The sequence below is a fragment of the Anolis sagrei genome, chromosome 5 (genome assembly GCF_037176765.1).
Source record: "Anolis sagrei isolate rAnoSag1 chromosome 5, rAnoSag1.mat, whole genome shotgun sequence".
In the NCBI taxonomy this organism is placed as follows: Eukaryota; Metazoa; Chordata; class Lepidosauria; order Squamata; family Dactyloidae; genus Anolis; species Anolis sagrei.
This window is the reverse complement of record NC_090025.1, coordinates 65,761,846-65,787,230: the sequence shown is the minus strand read 5'-3', so window position 1 is coordinate 65,787,230 and position 25,385 is coordinate 65,761,846. Positions and strand designations below refer to the sequence as shown.

At 39.2% G+C, this 25,385-nt stretch overlaps 1 protein-coding gene across 1 annotated transcript in view; it reads right to left on the bottom strand.

Moving 5' to 3' along the window:
- WWC2 (WW and C2 domain containing 2) overlaps positions 1-25,385 on the bottom strand; it is a 199,287-nt gene that overhangs the window by 24,315 nt on the left and 149,587 nt on the right. Inside the window, exons 12-16 of the mRNA XM_060778679.2 lie at positions 15,243-15,363; positions 11,872-11,952; positions 11,695-11,781; positions 4,349-4,541; positions 583-741 (exon numbers count right to left, since the gene is read on the bottom strand). Coding sequence (XP_060634662.2) covers positions 583-741; positions 4,349-4,541; positions 11,695-11,781; positions 11,872-11,952; positions 15,243-15,363 — 641 coding nt within the window. The remainder of the gene's footprint in view (positions 1-582; positions 742-4,348; positions 4,542-11,694; positions 11,782-11,871; positions 11,953-15,242; positions 15,364-25,385) is intronic.

The following is a 25,385-nucleotide window of genomic DNA, read 5'->3' as shown; positions in this document are numbered from 1 at the left end:
AGGTAGGACAGGCATCACAAAATAGATAAACTATACCAGTGGTTCTCAACCTGTGGGTCCCCAGATGTTTTGGCATTCAACTCCCAGAAATACTAACAGCTAGTAAACTGGCTGGGATTTCTGGGAGTTGTAGGCCCAAACACCTGGGGACCCACTGAACTATACTCTTGTTCTCTACAGCACACAGATCAAGATACTACCTAATCCAACCTTTCTATTTATTTTTGAAATAAGTGTCAAAGAACAGTAAGTGACCAGGGCAAGTTGCATTACTAAATGTTCTCCCATGAAAAGAAAACAAAGAAATAGATTCTGCCTCTGGAAAGCCAATTATTTTATGAATAATGCTTATAATCTTGCCTTCTAGTCATGGCTTTAGCCGTTTATTTACTGGAAATTGTTAACACTGCTTCTTTTCGGTGTTTGGAAGCAAAGTTAAAAAACTTAACTTGGTTTATATGGCAGTCGGCCACTAAAGGCAGCAGGATGGACCAAAAAATGTTGACCCTAGCGTTGCGACAATCACGACTAAACTCCTACTATTCCTAGATTTTTCCCTAGGCATTGTCATACATTGCTCACCAAGTCCAAGGAGTCAGATGATTCACTGTTTGGTACAGACACAGGATCTTCCTTTGGCTTCTTTTTGCCAGGAATTTGCTTATAAGCAAGCAAATTATACCACAAAGTAGAAGTCTCATTTGAAAGTGACAAGTCTGCCAGGCTTATCTGAGTTCCAGCCTACAGAAAAATGCAAAAGATGAGTTTTAGGCAGGCTCCCACACTGTCGTCCTTTTGCAGGGACTTGAAGACATGGCTATTCAAACAAGCCTTTGAGAATGCCTAGTCCCTAGTTGTTCTGTGCAACAGTCATGAAGCCTTGCACTTTATCCCATGCCCTCTCTCCAATGTTATAGCTCTGCACTATCCCTTTTCCTTGTCCTATTTATTTGCAGCCTGGCCATGTTTACAGCAACTTACTGCTATTGGTTGATGAGCTCAGTTTTATTGAGTCTTAATTGATATGTGAACTAGCCGTCCCCTGCCACGCGTTGCTGTGGCCCAGTCTGTGTATATATGTTTTGTGTGTGTATATTTGTGTATATATTTGTGTATGTGTGTGTGGTTTTGCACATGTGTTGTAATAATTTTTTTTATTTTTTTTGGCTTTTAAAGTCTCTTCTGCTGTGTTTTCCAGTGTTTTTATGAGTGATGATCACTCGTTGACCTGATTGTGTCCAAATTTGGTGTCAATTCGTCCAGTGGTTTTTGAATTATGCTAATCCCACAAACGAACATTACATTTTTATATATATAGATGTGTTTTACTTATTGTATTTTGTATTATATTTTATGTTTCAGGTTTACGCACCTTGTGCTGTGCGTAGGCCATCCCGAGTCCCTTTGGGGAGATGGTGGCGGGATACAAGAATAAAGTAATTGTTGTTGTTGTTCTCATTGTAATGTAAAGGCATTGTTTCAAGTGTTAGCTCCAACTCAACTCAACGAATTGATGTGAACTTGCTAAGCCAATATTATGATTCAGTGGGAAATTACTCTAAAATTGCATTTATGTCACTCTTTAATGTAAAGCATGTTGAAATAGTCGACATATTTTGAAGTAGGTATGTCAGTGAACATTGTCTTACTTTGACTCTTCAAATGTCTCTTATCTCACAGCAATTAAACACATCCACTAGACCTGAACACCTTTTCAGTTCAAGTAGAACAGCAATATTCAAACTGAAGTAAACACAACATGGGTAAAGTTCATATACTTACTGGGTTTGTCCTTCTCCATTCCACCGCACATATAACATAATGTGTGATGGGGGCACTCTATGTGGAGGCTCAACCGCCTAACCAATCCTTCCACTTCTCAAAAGTGTCTACAGGAGCGGGCATTTGCATCAAGTGGGTTTATATGTATAAGTCTCTGCGTAACACTGATTACATTATTTGCATGACGGAAAAGACAAGCCGTAGAAAGAGATTAAAAGCCCTGTAAGTATTTGTTTGAAGCAGATGGCACAGAAATGATGCTGGTTTAGAATACACTTTGGGGGAGCACTTAAGCTTGTAGGACAGAAAGAGCAAAGCAATTCAAGGCGCAATGTTGTTCTTGATTCCTCCGTATAAGGGCCATATGACTGAATGAGTGTACTTTCTCAAATCTGTACATATTCAAGCTCAGACAGATAATGCGGGGGTGGGGTGGGGAGAACCCTGTCTATATTTTAAATCTCTAATTAAATATAATAGATCCGTGCAAGAGAGAGTACAGGCTAAGTTGATGCCTGGGGCAAAATATAGTTGGCCTCAGTCCATCTTCTTCAGGAAGAGGAAACTGGTTTTATATGCAAGGAAAGAAAAATCAGCCTTCTATCTAGAGGCTTTGAGAACCCAATTGTGAGCATGCCTCAGGCACCATTACTTTACACTCTGGCTGTGTCTACAGTTATTAATCAATATGCTCACAAGCAGCTGCTGGGGTAACAGAAGTATAAAGAAAATAAAAGCCATCAGGTTCTTATCATGATATTATTACTCAAAATATATTTGACAATTTTGCATGGTGCACCTTTTTCGCTGAGCTGTGGATGGGTGTATGAAGCCACAGCTCTGTGGAGAATAGATAGTTTACATTTTGGGGATTATTTTGGGTTTAACGTATTTTTATTAATGTACTTTTTATTTTAAACTAATTTTTAAATTAATTTAATGTATTATTATATGTTAATTACTGTATGTATTATTTATATGGAGTGGCATCAAATTGTGCTGGATGTAAGCCGCCCTGAGTCCCCTCTCCCGGGGGCTGAGAAGGGTGGGGTACAAATGTTTGAAATCAATCAATCAATCAATTTTCACAGGAAAGCCACAGCAAGGTTTAGGAATGTCTCCTAGAAGGTGACGCAAAGAAAGAACTTCTTTCAAACTCAGCAACTTTGGCGATGTCTACACTAGAATCATAGAATTGGAAAAGACCTCGTGGGCCATCCAGTCCAACCGTCTACCAAGAAGCAGGAAAATCGTATTCAAAGCACCCCCGACAGATGGCCATCCAGCCTCTGTTTAAAAGCTTCCAAAGAAGGAGCCTCTACTACACTCCGAGGCAGAGAGTTCCACTGCTGAACAGCTCTCACAGTTACAAAGTTCTTCCTCATGTTCAGGTGGAATTTTCTTTCCTGCAGTTTGACGCCATTGTTCTGCATCCTAGTCTCCAGGGCAGCAGGAAACAAGCTTGCTCCCTGCTTCCTATGACTTCCCCTCACATATTTATACATGGCCACCATGTCTCCTCTCAGCCTTCTCTTCTGCAGGTTAAACATGCCCACTAGCTGATTAATCAATCTATGTGACTACTGCAGAGGCAGTAACAAGCATTATCCTGAACCCATGGCAGCGGCAGGTTGGAATGCAGCTGGGCCAAGACTACACTGGCTCACTGGATCATCACTTTACCATCTGTGTCACCATCGCTGATCCCACATGGCTCTTTTTTGGGGGGGGGGGGGCATCAAGATCCGTGTGACCAGGAAGGAGGGATGTCAGCATGGGATGCTTATGGCGGTCAGGAACGGACACAGAGCTGTGTGGCTATCTGGGAGTGGGGGCAACCTAGGCACACTTCATCAAGTGTCCAAACTTCTTAATTGCTTAACTTCCATGCCAATATGTGCATAATTGAGTTGATGGGCTACACCAAATTTATTTATTTATTTATTTACTTCATTTGTATACCGCTTTTCTCACCCCGGGGCAGGGGAGTGGGGGGCTCAAAGCAGTGTTTAACATATATACAGAAAAATTCAATGCCTCGAATATATAAAACCTAACATAAAACAATAATAACATACAGCTATCAATTAAATCATAAAAACATTAAAACATAGAGCTAAAAACATATTAATATAAACGTTAAAAATCACACAACCCAACAATCCTAGTCCAGGGCTGTTCCAAATATCAATTCTTCTACAGAGTCGAAACTACACAGGAGTACATTATTATCTCGCATTCTGATTTGTCATTCACCGCATCCATTCTAATGGAATGCAAATTACCCTTATTACATGTATCTAAAATATGTATATTAGCTGCAGCCCTCAGGCTCATGATGCATTTTCAATGAAGCCCTCAGAGCTGAACAAATTGTCTACCTCTGTAATACTCTGATCAAAAGAGAGTCTAAACTCTGCAATCATCCAATATCAGAGATGAGTATATTCAGTCCTTTGGAGGTTACTAATGCACAGCATTGAAGCTGTCTATCTATCAGAATGGAAAAAAAAACAAACCCTAAATATAGGAACATCAAACAAAACCAATAATAAAGAATACTTACTAGGCATTCTTCCCGACGAGTTTTACTGACGGAGCAGACATCCACTCTCAAAGTTTTTTGTTGCAATGATGCCTGGGAAATAGCTACCCTGAACATCTCACTAAATAAAATAGTTTCAGCAGCAGAATAGACCTTCGTACGGAACAGACAGCTGATGTCAGCTGAAGATGGAAGAACTGCAACTCTAAAATACCTAGATGTGGGGAGGCAGTGAAAAAATTACTGAAACTTGCATCACAAAATCCTTGTTATATTATACAACTGGATATACTTTCATAATTTGCCTTAATATTTTTCTACCCCATTTTCATGTTCAAGAGCTCCAATGTTTGCTGAATTACAGCTGCCACAAGTACATGTCTGCCAACAAAGGAGTTATTGGAGAAACTGGTAAATGACCTTGAAAAACCTGGCAAAATGGCACTACCTAAAAGAATCCTCCACCTTGTATGACTGTGGAGTGGAACAAACAACTCTGCATCTGTATGCTTGTCCACAATGTCCTGCCTCATGCACAGAGAAAGAATTGTTTGAGTCTACAGACAATGCAGTTGACATACTCCAGAGCAGGAACGCCTCTGACTTGAAACACCACACCAGCTTGATAAAATTAGCAAGCAGTTTATTGTAGAATATGTGTAGGCAAAGCAGTAAAAATAGTAAAACACTAAAAGTCCAAAATCCAAGATCATCCATAAACTTTAAAAGGAAACTAGGTTCATTAGTATATAGAAATTCATGAGGCAAGGCTCTTGAAAGCATGAAAACAAATAGCAGAAACTCTTAGGCATCAAACTTGGCAACAACTTGATGCATGAAACATGGAGCATTTGAAAACATAACCAGCATGAATTAAAGACATTGACTCGACTGAGACACTAGCCTCCCATGAATCATTATAAACCCTTTCCAATGGCCCAAACTGTCAAGAAAGATAATAGTCTAGATCAGTGGTTCTCAACCTGGGGTCCCCAGATGTTTTTGGCCTACAACTCCCAGAAATCCCAGCCAGTTTACCAGCTGTTAGGATTTCTGGGAGTTGAAGGCCAAAAACATCTGGAGACCCCAGGTTGAGAACCACTGGTCTAGATAATAGTTGGTTATCTTTCTTTTGTTGTAAACAAGCAGAATGCCTGAGATTCTGAAAGTTTTGCCTCTGTTTACTAAAAGTCTGCTTCCTGTCCAAGGTCTCTCCCTCTGCACCTTGCAAAGCAATCTCAGCATCCTTTTCAGACTTTCGCTCTGAGAATGGCGGTGAAAGACCTTTCCCAGGAATGTGGCCTTACTCAGGCCTCTCTTCTGAACTTAACTCTGGCCCGGGAAACCTGACCATCATCAAGTCCATCATCAGGAACATCATCCCCATTCCCATTATGTATATCAACATGAACATCATTTCCCACATGAACCATCTTGAGTATTATTCCCATTATAAGCATCAAACACAATCAGAGGGTGAACAGGCTGACATACAAGAGCGATCAATGTTGCCTGTTTTTGGTCAAAAGACATTTAGCCGCTTGTGCTCCTTCTATTTTTCTCAGTTTTATACTAATTTATGCAATGCTTTTTATATGAAATAAATTTTTAAAAAACCTTGAAAATAAAAAGGGCAGGAAAACTGAAATGTATAAATGAAAACAAGGGGGAAAAGGAAAAGAAGTAGAGTGGATTTGAGCAAAAGAAGAGAAAGTAAGTATCCCACAATTATAAACCACAATTGCACTCTAAAAGTACTTTGTTACTTGGGAACATAATGGAAGCAAGTGGATGCAGTGACTGAGAAACCATATAAATCATTTCACGGAGTTTGCTATCCTAATGGAAATGCCAGAGGTTGCAGTACAGTGTTTAATTCTTTTCATTGGAATCAACTGTCCCACAAAGCAGAGAACAACAGTACTCTGAACAAGCAAAAAAAAAAAAAAAGCAAATAAAATGCAGAGGAAAATAATGAAATGTTTCAGAATATTTAAACTTTCGTTCACCAAGGCCAATTGGCATTACTCTTGTTGCGCAATCACATCTGATTACATCTAGGAGAAAATGTGTTGAACTCTAACTGCCTGTGAATACAATCTCCACAACTAATCACAGTCACCTAGCATTTTCCCCCACTTCCGCCTCCTCAACAAATGTTTATAAGGCTGCTTCCTCCCACATTAGAATTTGACAACACGGGAGCCCTCTTCAAATATCTGTGTCATGTCTGAAAATAAAGTAGGAAGGGCAAAACTTTGCATGAATAATGGCAGATGATAAGAATGAATCAGCAATCTCTCTACCTTTTTATTTGCACCTATGCTCTGTTTTCCTACAATGAAGCATCTTGGGGGAATACTCCAATGCCACACTGTGATGCAGGAAGCAGCTCTTTCGGCAAGAAAAGGGAACATGCCATCTTCCAGATGGCAGTGGAACTACAACTCCAGTCATCTCTCTGAAAGCTTGGACTAAAGGGTATTGCAGTTCAACTACATTTGGAAGCTCACACATTCCTGCCTCTGCTTTCTCCTCAGAGAAGTCAAGACAGGCAACTTCCTTACTTTCTTTTCATTTTTATAATGACTTTTCTATTTCAACAAGCATTTGATGAGTAATTATATTGGTCCCATCTTACCTAAACAATGTTTCTGAACTTATTGTTGTGCTGGGGTGTGTGCATACATGCTTAATGATGTATGTTTAATCGGGTTTAATTATCTTTATTGATTAAACTTTTGTATCTTGTGAATTTTTAACAATGTGTTTTTTAATGTGTTGGAAGTTTCTTTGAGTCCCAAACAACGAAAAAGTCAGGATAGAAAGCTTTAAATAAATAAAGATGCTGCCTTATGTTGCATGCATATAAAGGTAAAGGTAAAGGTTTCCCCTTGACATTAAGTCTAGTCGTGTCTGACTAGGGGTTGGTGCTCATCTCCGTTTCTAAGTTGAAGAGCCGGCGTTCTCCATAGACACCTCCAAGGTCATGTGGCCGGCATGACTGCATGGAGCACCATTACCTTCCCGCTGAAGCGTTACCTATTGATCTACTCACATTTGCATGTTCTAGAACTGCTGGGTTGGCAGAAGCTGGGGCTAACAGCAGAAGCTCATCCTGCTCCTCGGATTCAAACCATCGACTTTTCGATCAGCAAGTTCAGCAGCTCAGCAGTTTAACCCACTGCACCACTGGTGGCTCATGCATGCATGTATGTGTCTTCAAATTGCCTGCTGTTTATGGAGACCCCATGAATTTCATATACCATATTTCTCCAAAAAATAAGACCAAGTCTTATATTAATTTTTGCACCAAAGGACTCATTAGAGCTTACTTTCAGGAGATGTCTTTTTTATGTACAGAAATCTACATTTATTGATGTACAACAATCTACACGATTCATTTACTGATATACAAAATTCTACAATAACTCATGTAAAACTATCTTCCTTTACTCAAATGCAGTCATCTGCTTATGTCAATATTACTATGTATTTATATTTAATTATAGATTAATATTATACTATTGTTTTCTAATTCAATAGTCTGTAGTGTGTTGCAACAGACGTACTAAACACGTCCATCTGGCTGTTGATCTTAACTGGGGCTTATTTTATGAGAATCATGCTAGGGCCTATTTTATGGTTAGGTCTTATTTTTGGGGAAACAGAGCAGTACGTACCATATATACTCAAGTATAAACTGATCCGAATATAAGCTGAGGCCACTAATATTACCTCAAAAAACTGGGAAAATGTATTAACTTGAGTATAAGTCGAGGGTGGGTCTAAGCCGAGTAGCAGCAGCTACTGGTAAAAATAGATACCAATAAAATTACATCAATTGAGGCATCAGTAGGTGAAATTTACACAAAACTGCAATTTAAGATAAGACTGTCCAACTCGGATTAAACTATTATTCTAACTTTCTTCAATGTAAATGTGCTTATGTATCCTTCCAATAATAATAAAGAGGGGAAAAAATGCATGTAATAAAAATAATAGAGTAAAATAATGGAAATGTAATAATAACAGTAATAATAGGGTAAAATAATAAATCTAATAACAATAAATAGAGTAAAATAATAAATACAATAATAGAGTAAAATAATAAATGTAATAATAATAGAGTAAAATAATGGAAATGTAATAATAATAATAAGAGTAAAATAATAAATGTAATAATAATAATTATTATTATTATAATTATAATAACTGCGTAAAATGACAAATAACATTGACTCGAGTATAAACCGAGGGGCGCTTTTTCAGCTTAAAAACTCATCTTATACTCGAGTATATACGGTACATATTTTCTCAGATTAAATCACTTTGCCTGAAACAAGCACTCCCAGTAAAGGAGGCATTTCATGCTTATGCAAAGAAAGCATTACTCCACTGATGAAATGAGAAAGTGAAACTGCAATTACTTTGAAATGCAAATAAATCTCACACATTCAATGAATGCTGAAAAATCTCAAAGCAGGGAATGAATACTACAGACAACTCAACTGTATGTTAAAGTCAGCTCTTCTGAGGAAGAATTTCTGCCCAACTATCAGATGAATCCTTAGAAAAATGGAGCTGTATCAAGGAGATTTTCTGGAACCTGCGTACATTTTAGATAAGGCCAAAAAGTCAACTTGATAAAAAAAATGTAAAGCTCAAAAACCTGATTTTTTTTCAACGGGTTGGATTCACGCTCACTTTTCTAACTGTACATAGACAGGCAGAACTGTTTAAAAATCCCACCATACAAAATCTCCTAATCTAGGAGACCCAGGGGTGAACTCTACTGTTTCTGTCTATGTGTGGGAGGTGACAGCTTGCTTTTGGGAAAAGAGGGTGCTTCTTGCCAAAGGGAAAAAAAACCCCTTCAAAAGTAAAATGAAATAGAAAAAACAACAAACCCTCCAGTCACATGGCAATGCAGTGCTATAAAAGAGAAGTATAGTCTTTCATCTTTCTATTTCCCCCTCTTGTAAGGAGTTAAATGGTTGCCCTACAGAATGAAAATCAGCATTGAAAACTTTTGAAAGTAAACTTACAAAAGCCTCACAAATATGGAAAAGAAGCCTTGTGAAAACTCATCGGGATTTGTAAATTGTCAGCTTCGGTACCAAGATGGTTGTGGTAAAAATGGTGTGGATGGCATGATTTGAGAGGAGTTGAGTCTAGCTCAGGGATCCCCAAACTTAAGTCTGCCCTAAACTTAGGGTCGCTCTGAAGGCACACAATAATAATAATAATAATAATAATAACATCAACACTTTATTTATATTCCGCCCTTCTCACCCTGAAGGGGACTCAGAAAGGATCACAGTACACATATACGGCAAACGTTCAATGCTGTTTTTTGGACAGGACAAACACAGAACAGAAAGGAGGTATATTGTGTTGTGTTGACATCCATCCACAGTTGAACATTCAGCTTGTCAGCGCCTTTGGGAATTGCCAGCCACAGGGGGAGGGGGCGCTGTCGCTCCATCCTCTATGACAGGGGTCCTCAAACTATGGCCCGGGGGTCGGATGCGGCCCTCCAAGGTCATTTACCCGGCCCTCGCTCAGGATCAACCTAAGTCTGAAACGACTTGAAAGCACACAACAACATCAACAATCCTATCTCATCAGCCAAAAGTAAGCCCACACTTCCCACTGAAATACTATTAATTTTATATTTGTTAAAATTGTTCTTCATTATAATTATTGTATTGTTTTAAAGTGTTTTTTGCACTACAAATAAGATATATGCACTGTGCATAGGAATTCATTCATATTTTTTTCAAATTATAATCCGGCCCTCCAACAGTTTGAGGGAATGTGACCTGGCCCTCTGTTTAAAAAGTTTGAGGACCCCTGCTCTATGACAAAGAGCCATCAGGACTTGCTCCTTCCTTTTGGTCACCGGCATTCTTTGATTGTAAAATAGTTCTCCTGCATTAGCGGTACCGAATCCCTCTAATCACAGCTGTAAGCTGTTTTTGAACTGCTTAGGTAAACAGTGAGCAGGGTTGACAGTTGGGTGCTCATGCCAACCTGAGGCTTCAAACTTGCAACCTTTTGGTTGGTAGATCTTATCACTGCTGGTAATTTACCAGCTGTGCTAAAGCCCCAGCCCTTAAAAATAATCCTAATTAACTTGACTATGTGTCATGATCACTCATGCCATGCAACTATCAGCCCTACCATGGAGCACATGGCCATTGGCCAAAACAGAGGAGAGGCCATATCAACTGGTCACAAAAGTCAATTGACCTGAGGTGGGAGAAGGTGGCTCTGGTATGTGGGAGGCACCAGGGCTTTTGGGTGATTTATGGCATTGTAGTTATGTTCCTATATGGATGGGCAGGAGTGCTAGATTCTTGTATTCTGAACAATAAAGATGTATGGTATCTTCAGCCCCTGTGCATCTTGGCGTGTTCTTTCAAGAGAAGACTAAACCCATAACAACATAGTTGGAGGAAAGAAACCTTAAGCTATCTAATCAGCCAAAAACAGGTTCACACTACCCATTGAAATACTGGTAAGTTTATGTTGGCTAAAATTGTTCATACACAGGAATTAATTTATGGGTTTTTTTCACACTATAGTTCAGCTCCCCAACAGCCTGAGGGACCGTGAACTGGCCCTCAGCTTAAACAGTTTGAGAACTCATCTAGCTGCTCTATTTCTATGTGGTGACACTACAACAATTTTAGTATGTTTGTGTGTTATAGGCCCTTAGACACTCAAGCTTTCTGGCAGCAAATGACACACTTCATGGAGAGTGTCCAGGAGGGTGGAAAATAGGCGCTGAAAACAAAGAAGTAGGTAGCAACTAATCCTAGATATTCTCTAGAAAATGTTGCCACTGAAGCAGATAATGAAGAAATAAGAAAACTGTGCCAATTTCATGCAAGTAAGAGGAAGGGGTACCAAACAAAGTAGACTATCTAAAGCACTGGTTCTCAACCTGAGAGTCCAAAGGTGTTTTGGCCTACAAATCCCAAAAATCCCAGCCTGTTAGGATTTCTGGGAGTTGAAGGTCAAAGCATCGGGTGACCCACAGGTTGAGAACCATTCTGTATAGGTGCAGATCCCCTATGTGTGATGCACAAAGATCACAGTGAAAAAAGGACATTTAACTTAATAAGTTTCTCTTCTTTTCATTGATAGGAAGAGCTCTGGGACATTCTGCACTCTGAATACCTTCCTGCTACCGAGGAGGGAGAATTGCATGTTATGATCCTACTATTCTTGAAGACAATTTCTCAATGTAATAGTTATGTTCCATGTAATCAAAGACTGATAAATGCACTCTGATTTCCCCCTAAAAATCTTAGTTTTTCTCAAAAATGCTGGAATAATTTAAGGAGCACAGTACTTACACTTTGGAGCCAGGTGACACAGAAAGGGCGTGAAGATTTTGTAATCGAACCACAATTATCACAAAACTCGAGCTGGTTGTATCATATCTGTGAAGAAGGATGGAGAGGAAATCAGCATTCAACACTTGTAATACTTTTGGCATTGTCAATAGTTGCGCTCTACATATGGTGGCTTACCTGAGTCCTATTTGCACTTGAGCTGTCTCTAGGGCTGTGGCATCATCTTCACTATATGCAACTTCTTCACCATCATTTGGTCTAGAGAATAGATACAAAGAGCTGAGGATAGCTATACAGTAGCACTGAGGCGGGCTTTTTTTTATTATTTACTTCATTCCTACCTCGCCTTTCTCAACCCCAAAGGGGACTCAAGGTGGCTTACAAATCCGGCAAAACTTTAATGCCGCACAGATAAACAATAAAATACATCTCAACAAAATATAAAACAATCTAAATATATAAGCAATTAAAGTACATATCAATCAATCAAACAGATTAAAAACCATCTAAAATGCCAAGTCATGATCTCATCTATATAAATAAAATTGTAATGTTGGTTTGTGGGATTAACATAACTCAAAAACCACTGGACGAACTGACATGAAATTCGGACACTATACCCCCAACAGACCGACAAGTGACCATCACTCATAAAACCCCCCAAAAAACAGAGAAAAGGACTGAAAAAACCCAAAAAGCTAAATGACGATACAGAAAAAAGGGAAGGAAGGGGAGAAAGAAAGAAAGAGAGAGAGAGAGAGAGAGAGGGAGGGAGGGCAAGAAAAAAGGTAAGAGAGAAAGAAGCATGGAAGCAAAGAGTGAAGGAAGGAAAGAGGTAGAGAAGGAAAAAGGAATGAAAGAGAGGAGAGAAGGAAAGAAAAAAGGGAAGGAAAGAGGGAGGGAGGAAAGAGAGAAGGAAGGAAGGGCAGAAAGAAAGAAAGAAAGAAAGAAAGAAAGAAAGAGGGAGGGAGGGATGGCAAGAAATAAGGAAAGAGAGAAAGAAGCATGGAAACAAAGAGTGAAGGAAGGAAGGAAAGAGGTAGAGAAGGAAGAAGGAATGAAATAGAGAAGGAAGGAGGGAAGGAAAGAAAAAAAGGGAAGGAAAGAGGGAGGGAGGAAAGAAAGAAGGAAGGAAGGGCAGAAAGAAAGAAAGAAAGAAAGAAAGAAAGAAAAAAGAAGCATGGAAGCAAAGAGTGAAGGAAGGAAAGAGGTAGAGAAGGAAGAAAGGAGAGAAAGAGGAAGGAAAAGAAAAAGGGAGGAAGAAAGGAACGAGGTAAAGAAGGAAGGAGAGAAGGAAAGCAAAAAAGGGAAGAAAGGAAAGAGGGAGGGAGGGAAGGAAGGGAGGAGAGAAGGAAAGAAGAAAAGGGAAGGAAGGAAGGAGCGAAGGAAGGAGTGAAAGAAGGAGAGAAAGAGGGAAGGAAGGTTGGCCACATCAACGTGTGGCGGGTACAGCTAGTGTCCAATAAAATACTGGGTCTGGCTTTCGCTATATATGCTTGCCAATAGCTCCTATTGCTCCTGCCCCCACTCATGGTGGTTGAGGACTATGGGAAATGCACCCCAAACCTAACTTGGTGAGCCTCACTTGATTCATTTGTACAGTATAGTCAAACAATGTGTGAAGGCATGTGTACTGAAGCTATCAAAGTGGCAGAAAATAGTGACTTCTTTAGAGATTTTAAAAAGTAACGCCAACATTTATCTCACAAATTGTTAAGTTGTCTCAGAACCTAGTTTTAATGTGCTATCATCATTTATAATTTCCATCATGAGCTTTTAAAGAGATTTTAGGTGAATGGTAAATGGCTCTTTTTCTGAGTATACAATTTGCATCAAATTTTCTATAATACTGCTCCCTCTTTATTATCTACTAGCTCATTTATTTGATTTATTGTAAATGGACTTGATTTGACAAGATAAAGAGAGGTGCAAAAAGGGTTTAAAAACAAAACAAAACTTCACATCAACAGCTAAAAAAAGAAAGAAATCCTCTATTTTTGAAGTTAGCTGTATATATGGTATGAGATTATATTTGCATTTTTGATTGCCAATAAAATATTGGGTCAGCCTTCTTTTACTCTTACTTCTTTGCTAAAAGGAATCACTGCTAGCTTCAACCATTAGGATTGTAAATTATTGCTCTATATATTTTAAGATGACCTCTTTCAAACAAGCTGAGGGCAGCATGAAGTGGCTGTCATCCTTTTGGCCAGCATAAATCCATCAGTGGAGGCAGCAAAATGGCTGGAGGCATAACACCAAGAAGACAGAGGGACAGCATAGGAAGTGGTCGTTGTTCAAAGTAAAGGCTGTCCTGCTGCCGCCTATATGCCTTGATGAAAGAGAAGGATCTATCTATCTATCTATCTCCCTGCTGGTTCTGCACTACACTCCAGAAAGGGCTTTGTGGTACTATGTCATTGAGAGGATTCCAGCCGGAGTCTTATCCCTTCTTCATTTAAAAAAATCTCTGAAATTAAAACTTTTAGAAAATGAAAGTCACCCACAATGCCTGCTTTGCTTTGGTGTTTGAACCAGTACAATTTTCTAATGTAAATTATGCATCAAACGTAAGTAAACTTTATTGCGGTCAATGACCAGATCATAACAGGGGCCCCAATCTCGTACATCCACGTCAAACCTAAGGGGTTATATGCTTCATACTTCAGCAAATTTTAAAATCTAGGCTAAAAAGCACAAACAAGTAGTTATTAAACCCCAACTCAACCCATGAGATCATCCAAAGGCCGTCTAAAAGGAGGTAGTGGGGATGGCACCGGGGGGGGGGGGGATATCCAACACTATAAATATCAGTTTATATCTGATTTCCCAAAAGTATATATACGATTTTAGTCCTGACAAATAGATACATTCAGTCCATGAGGTTTATGTGTTGTCTCACCATTCAACATTTGATGGAATGGGCCTACTCTAGTTAACCTTATGAACTTTATTTAGGTGAACATTGGTATCCTTTAGCTCTTGGGTGCCTTTAAAGTGACTTCTTTTCGGTTCCCCTTTTCTTATTTCTTGCACATTTCAGTCTGCACCCTCATGTCCACGTCTGATTAAAATGGTATGTTGTGGTAACCACTTAAGGTTTTGTTTAAGACATCAGTTGCAGAATTGCAGTGTGTTTACCTAAAGGATTCCCCTTGACATTAAGTCTAGTCGAGTCCAACTCTGGGGGGTGGTGCTCATCTCCATTTCAAGGTCATATGGCCTGCATTGATCTACGCACATTTGCATGTTTTACAACTGCTAGATTGGCAGAAGCTAGAGCTAACAATGGGAGCTCACCCAGCCCCACGAATTCAAACCACCAATCTTCTTGTCAGCAAGTTCTGCAGCTCAGTGGTTTAACCCGCTGCGCCACTGTGGCCCCCGTTTGTGTTTACTACTACCTATATCACTGACAATAGATGTATTTTATTGAAAACAACAACACAAGTTGAATTAATTTTGACTCAACTTTCCATATTAGTTTTTCAAATTGGTGCATGTATCTGGATATCAAGATGCCTGAATTTTACTTCTAGATAACCTACTGTTTTACAGAAGCTTCGTATACACCGCTGTCTCCCGCGACAGATTCATCAGATACTGCAGCAGACACACCTCCAGCCTTCTCCTCAAGCAGGTGACTCACTCTTCTTGGCAAGTCAACACCTGAGCAAAAGCAATGAAAAAGAGTCCTTCGATTATGAGTTATGGAGAAACCAAACATTTTGCTTTAGAATTATACACTGCATTACAGCAATCACATTCAACCATCTCAGATCCAGGAAGACCCAATCTTGAGTTTATTTATTTACCATATTTATACCCGCCCTTCTCACCCCAAAGTGGACTCAGGGCAGCTTTACAACAGACAGCAATTCAATGTCATATATACATATATTAAAATAAACAGTTACAATTAAAACATTAATTATTAAACATCAATTAAAACCACACCATCCAAATCATAATCTAGGGCCATTCCATTTGTCAATCACATTAATTCATAATCATTTATTTCACTGTTTCAATTTAGTTGTCAAAAGCTTGGTCCCAAAGTCATGTCTTAATTTTTTCCTGAAGGTCAGGCGAAAAGAGGCTGATCTAATTTCATTGGGGAGGATGTTCCACAGACGAGGGGCCACTACTGAGAAGGCCCTTCCTCTCGTCCCGAACAGTCATGCCTGCGAAGGAGTTGGGACCTAGACAAGGGCCTTGACAGATGATCTTAACCCCCTAGATGGTTCATAGAGGGAGATACATTTGGACAGGTAAGCTGGGCCAGAACTGTTCACCCAATAGTTTATACAGTTGATCACATTTATTAAGTATAGTTTGTCCTACAGGATGAGAGAGACTGTAAAATTTTCCTTTCCGCTACCACTAATAAAGGGTTAAAAATATTATTACAAATAAAGTCAGCTTTGCACCTCATTTGTTACTTTTTTATCTCACCTGTCCTTCATTAATATAGCCGTCACATCTCTTTCTTTTTCTCCTACCTAAACCAATAAAATATGCCCCCTAAATTATATACTCCAGTTATGGCTTGAAGAACTTTGTGAAACAAGAAGACACACACCCCATTTGCCCTTCACGTTCCTTCTTGTAACTTCAAAAGTTGTAGTTAGGATTATTGGTATTGAAGGGCTCATAGTATTCATCGGTTTTTCAAATGAATTCATGCTTGCCAAAAGGTTAGGAAACAGTTTTCTATCAAGTAAAGACAAAGATACACCCAGAGGAAAAGTTTTCTTGCCATACATCAAGGGAACCACTGACTGCATAGGGAAGCTGATGAGGAACAACCTACAAACTATCTACAGATCCACTAAGAAAATTCAACAAATGCTACATTCAGCAAAGGACAAGGGGGATCCTCTCACCTCTCCAGGAGTCTACCGAATACCATGCAGCTGTGGACAAGTCTACATAAGGACCACCTAACGCAGCATTGCCCAAACACGAATCAAGGAATATGAAAGACACTGCAAACTACTTCAACCAGAGAGGTCAGCCATAGCAGAGCACCCGATGAACCAACCTAGACACAGCATATTATTTGAGAACACAGAAATGTTGGACCACTCTAACAACCACCATGTCAGACTACACAGAGAAGCCACTGAAATCCACAAAATGTGGACAATTTTAACGGAAAGGAAGAAACCATGAAAATGAACAAAATCTGGCTAACCGTATTTTAAAAAACTCTAAAATTATAACAGTAAATAAAGAATAACACTCAAACATAGGGGAACTCCAGATAAGAAACAATCAGGGACAGCTAATCACCTCTCAACAGGGGGTTCACCCAGTTAGTAACAAGCCACCCCTAAAAACCGTCAGGCCATCAAATGCTAATCAAGGTGGCCAATTGAAACATTCACCCCTAGCTCCAACAGACAAGAGTTCTTTTTCCCACTGTGGACATTCCACAGATATATAAACCCAATTTTCCTAGTTTCCAACAGACCTCACAACCTCTGAGGATGCTTGCAATAGATGCAGGTGAAACGTCAGGAAAGAATGCTTCTAGAACATGGCCATACAGCCCGAAAAACCTGCAACAACCCAGTGATTCCGGCCATTAAAGCCTTCGACAATACAGTTTTCTATCACTTTTATCTTATGTTCAACCTTAACCACTTTTCACATTTCTTACCTCAGTCATATTTGAGAAATGCTATACAACACAATGAACGAAATCCAAATTAGTAAATAGGAATAAGATAAAACAGCATGTGTGTGAAATTGCATTGATTTAATGGTTCTACTCTAGTTGGGACAAACACCGGAATTTAGGCCAATTTCTGACAGTCCTAAATTAAGGTTTCATTCAGCTTTACCAACTTAGTTCCGACGACTAACTATTATGACAGTAGAAAGAAATCCCTCTCCTGAAATGCCTGAAAGAAGTATTAATTCAACAAGAATGTATGCTGGAGTGAGTACTATCAAAATTTAAGGGGCTCTGAAGAGACATCCCTCGCTTAATTTCAACCTTCAGCTCCGATTCGTGCACTAGATTTTCCTGCAGAGAGCAAGAAACATTCACTATAAGCAGCATCCTGTAATGTAATAAGTTGCAAGCCTGTGGAGCCCTTTCATCTGCCAAGGAGCCAAGTGTATTGGTATGCATTACGCCCCCCTCCTGAGTCATGACTTTACATCTTGTTAAGATGTTTAAATTTTAAGGCTTCAGATTAGAGGATTGATTGCTGCATTTCTCCTTTCATTTGTAGCAGTGGGGATGCTTTTTCCTTGATGATGAAGTGCTTTTTCTTCCACCACTTTGAGAGGGGTGAAGGTGATGACATGATTTATTGATTACCCCCAGGAATAACCGCAGCAGTCGAAAATCGACTTTGACAATGACAGAGACTGTCTGTGGAAGAACTTCGTGGTTATTCTAACTCTGTTATTGCAAGAGATCTTCGGCGGCGCAGGGAAATCTTTGGGTGGAGACAAAGCTCACTGGCTTGAAGGCAAAGATGCAGAACGACAAAGGGGTGCACGTTACCTGTATACTATGTTACTGTATACTATGTTACTTGTATATTACTCTTCCCAGGATGTCAAATCCCATTTATTTCAACTGGAAAGAGAGTTAAGAAAACGTTTAGGCGTCTTACCAAAATTCAAAGACCCAAAAGTAGCTAGCCTAAAATGTGACACGATCCCGGTATTTATAAGAATTTCAAAACGAATGTCAGTCTGAATGATTCAGATTTATGCACTAAAGGGTTCATTTACCAATATATAAAATATGACGAAAGAATAACCAGGACTTTTGCAATAATAATAATAATAATAATAATAAATCTTTATACCCCGCCGCCATCTCCCCATAGGGACTCAGGGTGGTTTACATGGGGCCAAACCCAATCAACAGAGTTAAAATGTAGCACATTAGAATGCATAACATCAATTTAAAACAACATTATAACAAAATATAAAACAAGCATCAAATCAACAACAACATAATTCAAGTCTCGATATGTGTGGGGGGACTGGCACACCACAATTCAGAGGATAGGGCTAATGGGTAAAGTGCATAGGTCGTATAACAACGTTAAGGATAAGAGCAAAACAGACTGTATATCAAGTATATCATCAGCCTAAAGATCTGATATGGCCTATTGGGGGACTTCCAATTGTCATTATCAGTTTGTCCACCAGGTCCTGCCAAGGTTTTAGCCCAGTGGTTTCCAACCTTTTTTTGACCAGGGACCACTTGACCAGGAACCAGTTTACCAGGGGTCTCTCTCCAACATTAGTAGCAAAAGGGTTACAAATCAGTTTTTTGTCAACTTTAGATTTGGTTTGGTTATTTGAAACACTGATTCGGAAAATTGCATTGGATAGACCACATCAACTCGAGTTTCTGATACATCCAGTAGTTGCTATCTGCTTGCCCACAGAAAACCATACTTAATAATCTAGAGCTGATGTGGTAGTAGTGATCTTTCATAGTTAGTCAGTATCTCCTCTCTTGAAATCCCTATTGTGAGAGTGTTTCGAGAGACCAATTGCTCTTGCAACTGTGTGGTTTCGAGGCAATGGAGTAGTAATGGTGAGGCCGTGGGCCATATTTTCGTTCTTGCAGACCACTGGTGGTCCACTGACCACCGGTTGGGAACCACTGCTTTAGCCTGTTTCCCTTCCAGATTTAAAGACCCTGTTGTATTGATCAGTTATTGGGTTGGGTCAATGTATACTTTTGGTGAGCAAGAAAAGGAGGAATGAAATGGGATCCATATGTCAGCACTGGAATGTTCCTGTTGACATGTGTAATTGCTTGTAGTCACTTGGCCCTTGGGCTAAAACATTTCCAATCCTTGCTTTATATTAGAACGACAAACATGCAACCCCCCAAATTATGTTATAACCTTCATAAATCAAATTCAATTTGTAAACTATGCTTAGCATCCCAAGGTATGACTAAACTATTGGTACACCATTTTGTATATTATTTATATTTATGTAAATATGTATATTTTATAGAATGTTTGCAATGATTATGTGTTTTAACTACATTGTAACCCACCTCAATCCATAAGGAGAGGTGGGCAAGAAATAATATTTATTTATTTATTTATTTATTTAGCGTGTCTGAAGCCAATAGATGGCACAGTTACAATGCATTTAAAAAACCACAAAATTTAAAAAACTTGGTATTATGCTAAATGTCCTTTGACCAGCATATGATACTGTAAATCATCACCTTTTCCTAAGAAAAAATTATAATATCACAAAGGACTACCACCTCATCCACTTCATGTGAAATCTGCTACAAAACAGGAGCTTTTTTGTTGAGTTCCAGGGCCAGATGGCGAAAACAGAAGAATAGCTTGCGTCAGGGGAGTGTGCTTGCTCCATCAATGTTTAACATTTACACCAATGACTAGCCGCTGCCAGAAGAGACAGAGAGTTTCTTCTATGCTGACGATCGTGCCATCAATGCTCAAGCAGGGAGCTTTGAAATGGTTGAACAGAAGCTCTCCAAAGCTTTAGGTGCTCTTACTGCCCATTACAGGGAAAACCAACTAATTCCTAACCCATCTAAAATGCAGATGTGTGATTTTCATCTTAAGACAAGCATCTTGAGCTCTGAGAATTACCAGGGAAGGAATCCCACTGGAGCATTACAGCACACCAAAATACCTGGGAGTTTCTCTGGACCATGCTCTGACTTTTAGGAAGCCCTGCTTGAAAATCAAGCAAAAAGTGGGTGCTAGAAATAATAATAATAATAATAATAATAATAATAATAATAACAACAATAATAATCTGAGAGTTCCTTGGACTGCGAGAAGATCCAACAAGTCCATACTTCAGGAAATAAAGCCCGACTGCTCATTGGAGGGAAGAGTAGTAGAGGCAAAGATGAAGTACTTTGGCTACATCATGAGAAGAAAGAAAAGCTTAGAGAAGAAAATGATGCTGGGGAAAATGGAAGGAAAAAGGAAGAGGGACCGACCAAGGGCAAGATGGATGGATGGGATCCTTGAAGTGACTGGATTGACCCTGAAAGAGCTGGGGGTGGTGACGGCTGACAGGGAGCTCTGGCGTGGGCTGGTCCATGAGGTCACGAAGAGTCGGAAACGACTGAACGAATGAACATAATAATAATAATAATAATAATAATAATAATAATAATAGAAAAGCAGAGCAAAATGCAAATACTGAACAATTTTTGTGTAAAGTACAAGAGGATATTCAGATCAAAGAAGTATACCTACTAGTAATATAAACCTGCATTGGGGTTACATTCGACTTCCATGATATTGCTAGACTCTTTCTTTGTATTGTAAAAGATTTCCTCCATGACTAATTATAAGAAACACGTCATACCTCAGATATGAAACAGATAGCATTTTTTGGGTTATGACACATGGATCAGATCTCCACATTCTGAGGCAAGATTAAAGCTACACAGATCCAGACTTTCAAACATATATGTATATGTCACATATTAGGAAGGTTATTAGATAACTGTAGAACGGAAAAAGAACTGGAGGAGATTATAAGTTTGACAATACATGTCTCATTCAGTGTGTAACAGATGCATACGACTCCCCCTACTTCCTCTGCGAGCTAAATGAGAATAAAAGCCTCTCCACTTTAATCTTAAGAGTATTTTCTTTTGACCATCTGCAATCCTTACATTTTTTGGCATGTTTGTAATAAACTGAAGAATGTAGTATTTCATATCAAATAGACTCAAACCAATGTGTTAAGCCCGAGTTAAGCACCAAAGTACTGCCATTGGTATTATAAATAAGTTTTCTCCACTTTTACTTGGGCAACTGAGCAGATGGTAGACAGTCAGCAATGGGAACCTAGTTGGGCTGTGACAGCTGGCCATCGGTATTGTATGTCACAAATCCACTTTGGACACAACTAACATTCTTTGCTACACATGGCCTATGCTATGAGATGTGTTCAAGTTGGCACATTCGTTCAATAAACCTGGCCGAATCCACCTGCTTCCGTTGGCTAAACAAGCAATGGAGTTAGCAATTTTCCTCTCCTTTACCAAATCCCAACTCTTAGAACATAAAAACCAAGGTGTTGGCCTATAACTTCAATGATATGAAACTCAAGTACCTGAAGCATTACTAGTCAAGATTATTAAGCAGGGATATATGTTTGGTGATTTTCTTGATCACGAAACCTATTCATGGAATTAACTCTCTTAAGGAACTTGCCTAATGCGTACTATGCTATCTTCTGGGTCTCAGGCAAAAGAAATTATTATTATTATAATTCAAGCCCTTTAAACAGAGTTTTAACTACTGTAATAAGGACTGGACATTATTTTCTTTGATCTTTCATTTTATTCTTCGTAAATTGCATGGGAAATTGCTTGAGTGAACATTAAAGCCTTTCTATTTCTGCATAAAATAGTATCCCAATAAAGAGAAAATAGATGTGAAAATAAATACCTGAACCAGAAGGTGGCAGCAATACTGTATGTAGGAAGGCCAGGGAGGGAAGAAAGGACAGGCTTTGGACACATAGTTTCACCAAACAAGTGAAAGAATCAAGGTTCTTAATGAAAAATATCCAGGTGCCGCATGAGAAGATATCAGTAGGAGTCACCAAACAGCCTATCTCCTTCCTAAGTGATGCACCAATTGTTTAAAGAATTATTGAATTCCCTACAATGTGCATTTCTTGCCCTTTCTTTATCCTTTGGAGGCAAACCTTTGAAAACAAACTATCCCTCTCCGCATCTAATAGCAGCAAATCATTTCGGTCTTGCAAATGCAAATATAGTTCTTGATGCTGGTAAACAAATACATTCATAATAAACTCATGAGAATTAAGTGAGCTTCTGACATTGCGTGGCCCCGAAATTTTAGCTTGTTTGATCAGTTAATTTAACAAACATCATAAGGCGAGTGTTTCTAAAGAGTTTTAACTCCTTGCTCAAACAAATCAGCAAGCATTACGATGACTTTTCAAGGCACTACAATACCTAAGACTGCAAAGAGATATGAAAACCCCACCATCTATAACTAGGAAAAAAACAAGAAGACGCTAAAGATATGGGTAAATTATGCCCAACTAAGGACCCAAGCTTTCAAAGAGTTCTTTCATAATGGTGATCAAAGCACACATTGTGACGTTCAAGTGAGCCTCGGCTTGGGTCTATCTATGTATCCTTTCACAAGGACTATCTTTCTGCCCATCAAAGGCTACGTACATAATTCGGTTCTGTGGCAATCTGGAGGCTTTCTTCCACTATCTATACCTCAAGGAATATTGCCACTCACTACACTTCAAGGAGAAACAGCCAGAACAACAGCTCAGAAGTATCTCCTTAGTCTGCACCACATGACAATTGTCACTGCACTAACAACATAAGTACTGTGTTGTCGAAGGCTTTCATGGCCGGAGCCACTGGGTTGCTGTGAGTTTTCCGGGCCGTATGGCCATGTTCCAGAAGGATTCTCTCCTGATGTTTCACCCATATCTATGGCAGGCATCCTCAGAGGCTGAGAGGTCTGTTGGAAACGAGTTGTTTCTGGAACATGGCCATACAGCCCAGAAAACTCACAGCAACCCAACACATCTATTTTTCCAAGAGCAACAAAAAGAATTTACACAAACCCCTTCAGAAAGCCAGGACATGCAACTACACATTTTGGAATTCTTGATATGGAATTCTCAACCTGTAAAATGTACATCCAAGTCAGTTGCACTGTTGTGGAAATCCATATGGAATCACAGAATACAGACATCTTTATGAGTGACTTGGAACAATGCTTCCTCAGCATTCACCCCCAAACCACTGCCTGCAATTTCTTGATGACATCCTTATAATTTAGCCTCATGGAAAACAGTTACAGGCAGTCCCCAAGTTACAAACAAGTTCAGTCCTATAGATGTGTTCTTACGTTGAATTTGTATGTAAATCAAATCAGGTACATTAACACCCCTGTGATGTTTGTTTTGCTGTCTGTGCTCCTGTTCAGAAGATTTCACCTCACTTTCTGTCTCTGTGATAATTGAATTTTTAAAAATGGCTTGTGGTAGAAATAAGGATTGAGGATAAAGCTTCAGTGGAGATACCTTTTCCCCATGATAACTCTTTAAGGAGTGAATTTCCCTTCCTAGGGATAGATTTCTCTTACATCCTGTTGTCTCACCCCTTGGGTCTTTGTAACTCAGGGACTGCCTGTATTTGAAAAGTTCAACCAGGAGTTCAACAATGACCCTACCATCCAACTGAGCATGGAACAATCAACACAACATATATTGTCGAAGGCTTTCATGACAGGAATCACTGGGTTGTTGTAGGTTTTTTGGGCTATATGGGCACTTTCTAGAAGCATTCTGTCCTGACATTTCACCTACATCTATGGCAGGCATCCTCAGAGGTTGTGAGGTCTCACAACCTCTGAGGTTACCTGCCATAGATGCAGGTGAAACATCAGGACAGAATGCTTCTAGAAAGTGCCCATATAGCCCAAAAAACCTACAACAACCCAATCCACACAACAAATTAATTTTCTTGACATCACTGTGCAAATGCAGAATCGACTTCTAAACAGCACTGACTGCTACACATAGTTATACACCTACAGTTTCCACCCAGAGAATGAAATCTATTGTTTACAGTCAAGTCCTCTGATACAACTGCATCTGCTCAGATCCATAAGACAAAGGCTCCAAACTCTTGGATGTTCAACAGGTATTTTTCATACTACAATACACATTTAAGGACATGAAGAATCAAATTAGCAAGGCAAGATTAATATTCAGGAGCTATCTACTACAAGATAGACTGAAAACACAAAATGATAGAACATTCCTAGTTGTTACCTAGCTGAGATCACTCAAATGCACCATCAATGAACAACAACCCATTATGTAGAATAACAGCCCTCTTGCAAGATCTAGGAGGCAAGTCTTTATTGGCCTATAGCTTCCAAATCTTAAAAAAATAATATTAATTTACAATAGGATACATAACATTGATTGTGATATAGGGAATCAAGATATGACCATGCCGTAAACTCAGATGCCAGTTCTGTCCCCATGTCTACCTTGGGAGCAATATTGCAGGGGTAAACACAGTTATTAAAGTTGCATTTACTTGCTATTCCTCCAATATGATATATTCCATTGTATGCCAGCAATGCCCCTCTACACTCTCCACATTGTAGAAATAGGACAGTCTGACATTAGAAATGGCAATGTCTAAAAAATGGTTTTAGATCCTTTCAATTTTCCTGGACATACAGTACGGTCTTTGAAGAAATAAATTGCAAAGGAAGACTTGAAAGAGAAAGAGTGGTACTGAATTATATTCACAAATTTCAATCCATTAGTAGAAATACAAGCACAAGCAATGAATTCATGGCATGCTACGTAATAGAAGGGTCCTTGCTACTGAACATCTCACAAAAGGAGTCTTGTCAGAGAGTTTTGAACCCGGAGAAGCTGGCTTTTGGTAAGCAGATGTATTGCTTTCACACATCAACATTAACTGACCATTATAAAGATTTGGAAGACCTGTATCATCTTACCCAGTCCTTTCAAAATTTAAGGCAAGGGACATGAGTAGTATCATTCTGGGTATTATTACATTTTATTCCACTCTTCCACAACAGTATACGTTTACTTTATATCTGAGGCCTTAATCTCATTCTGTATGGCATCAGAAGATATATATT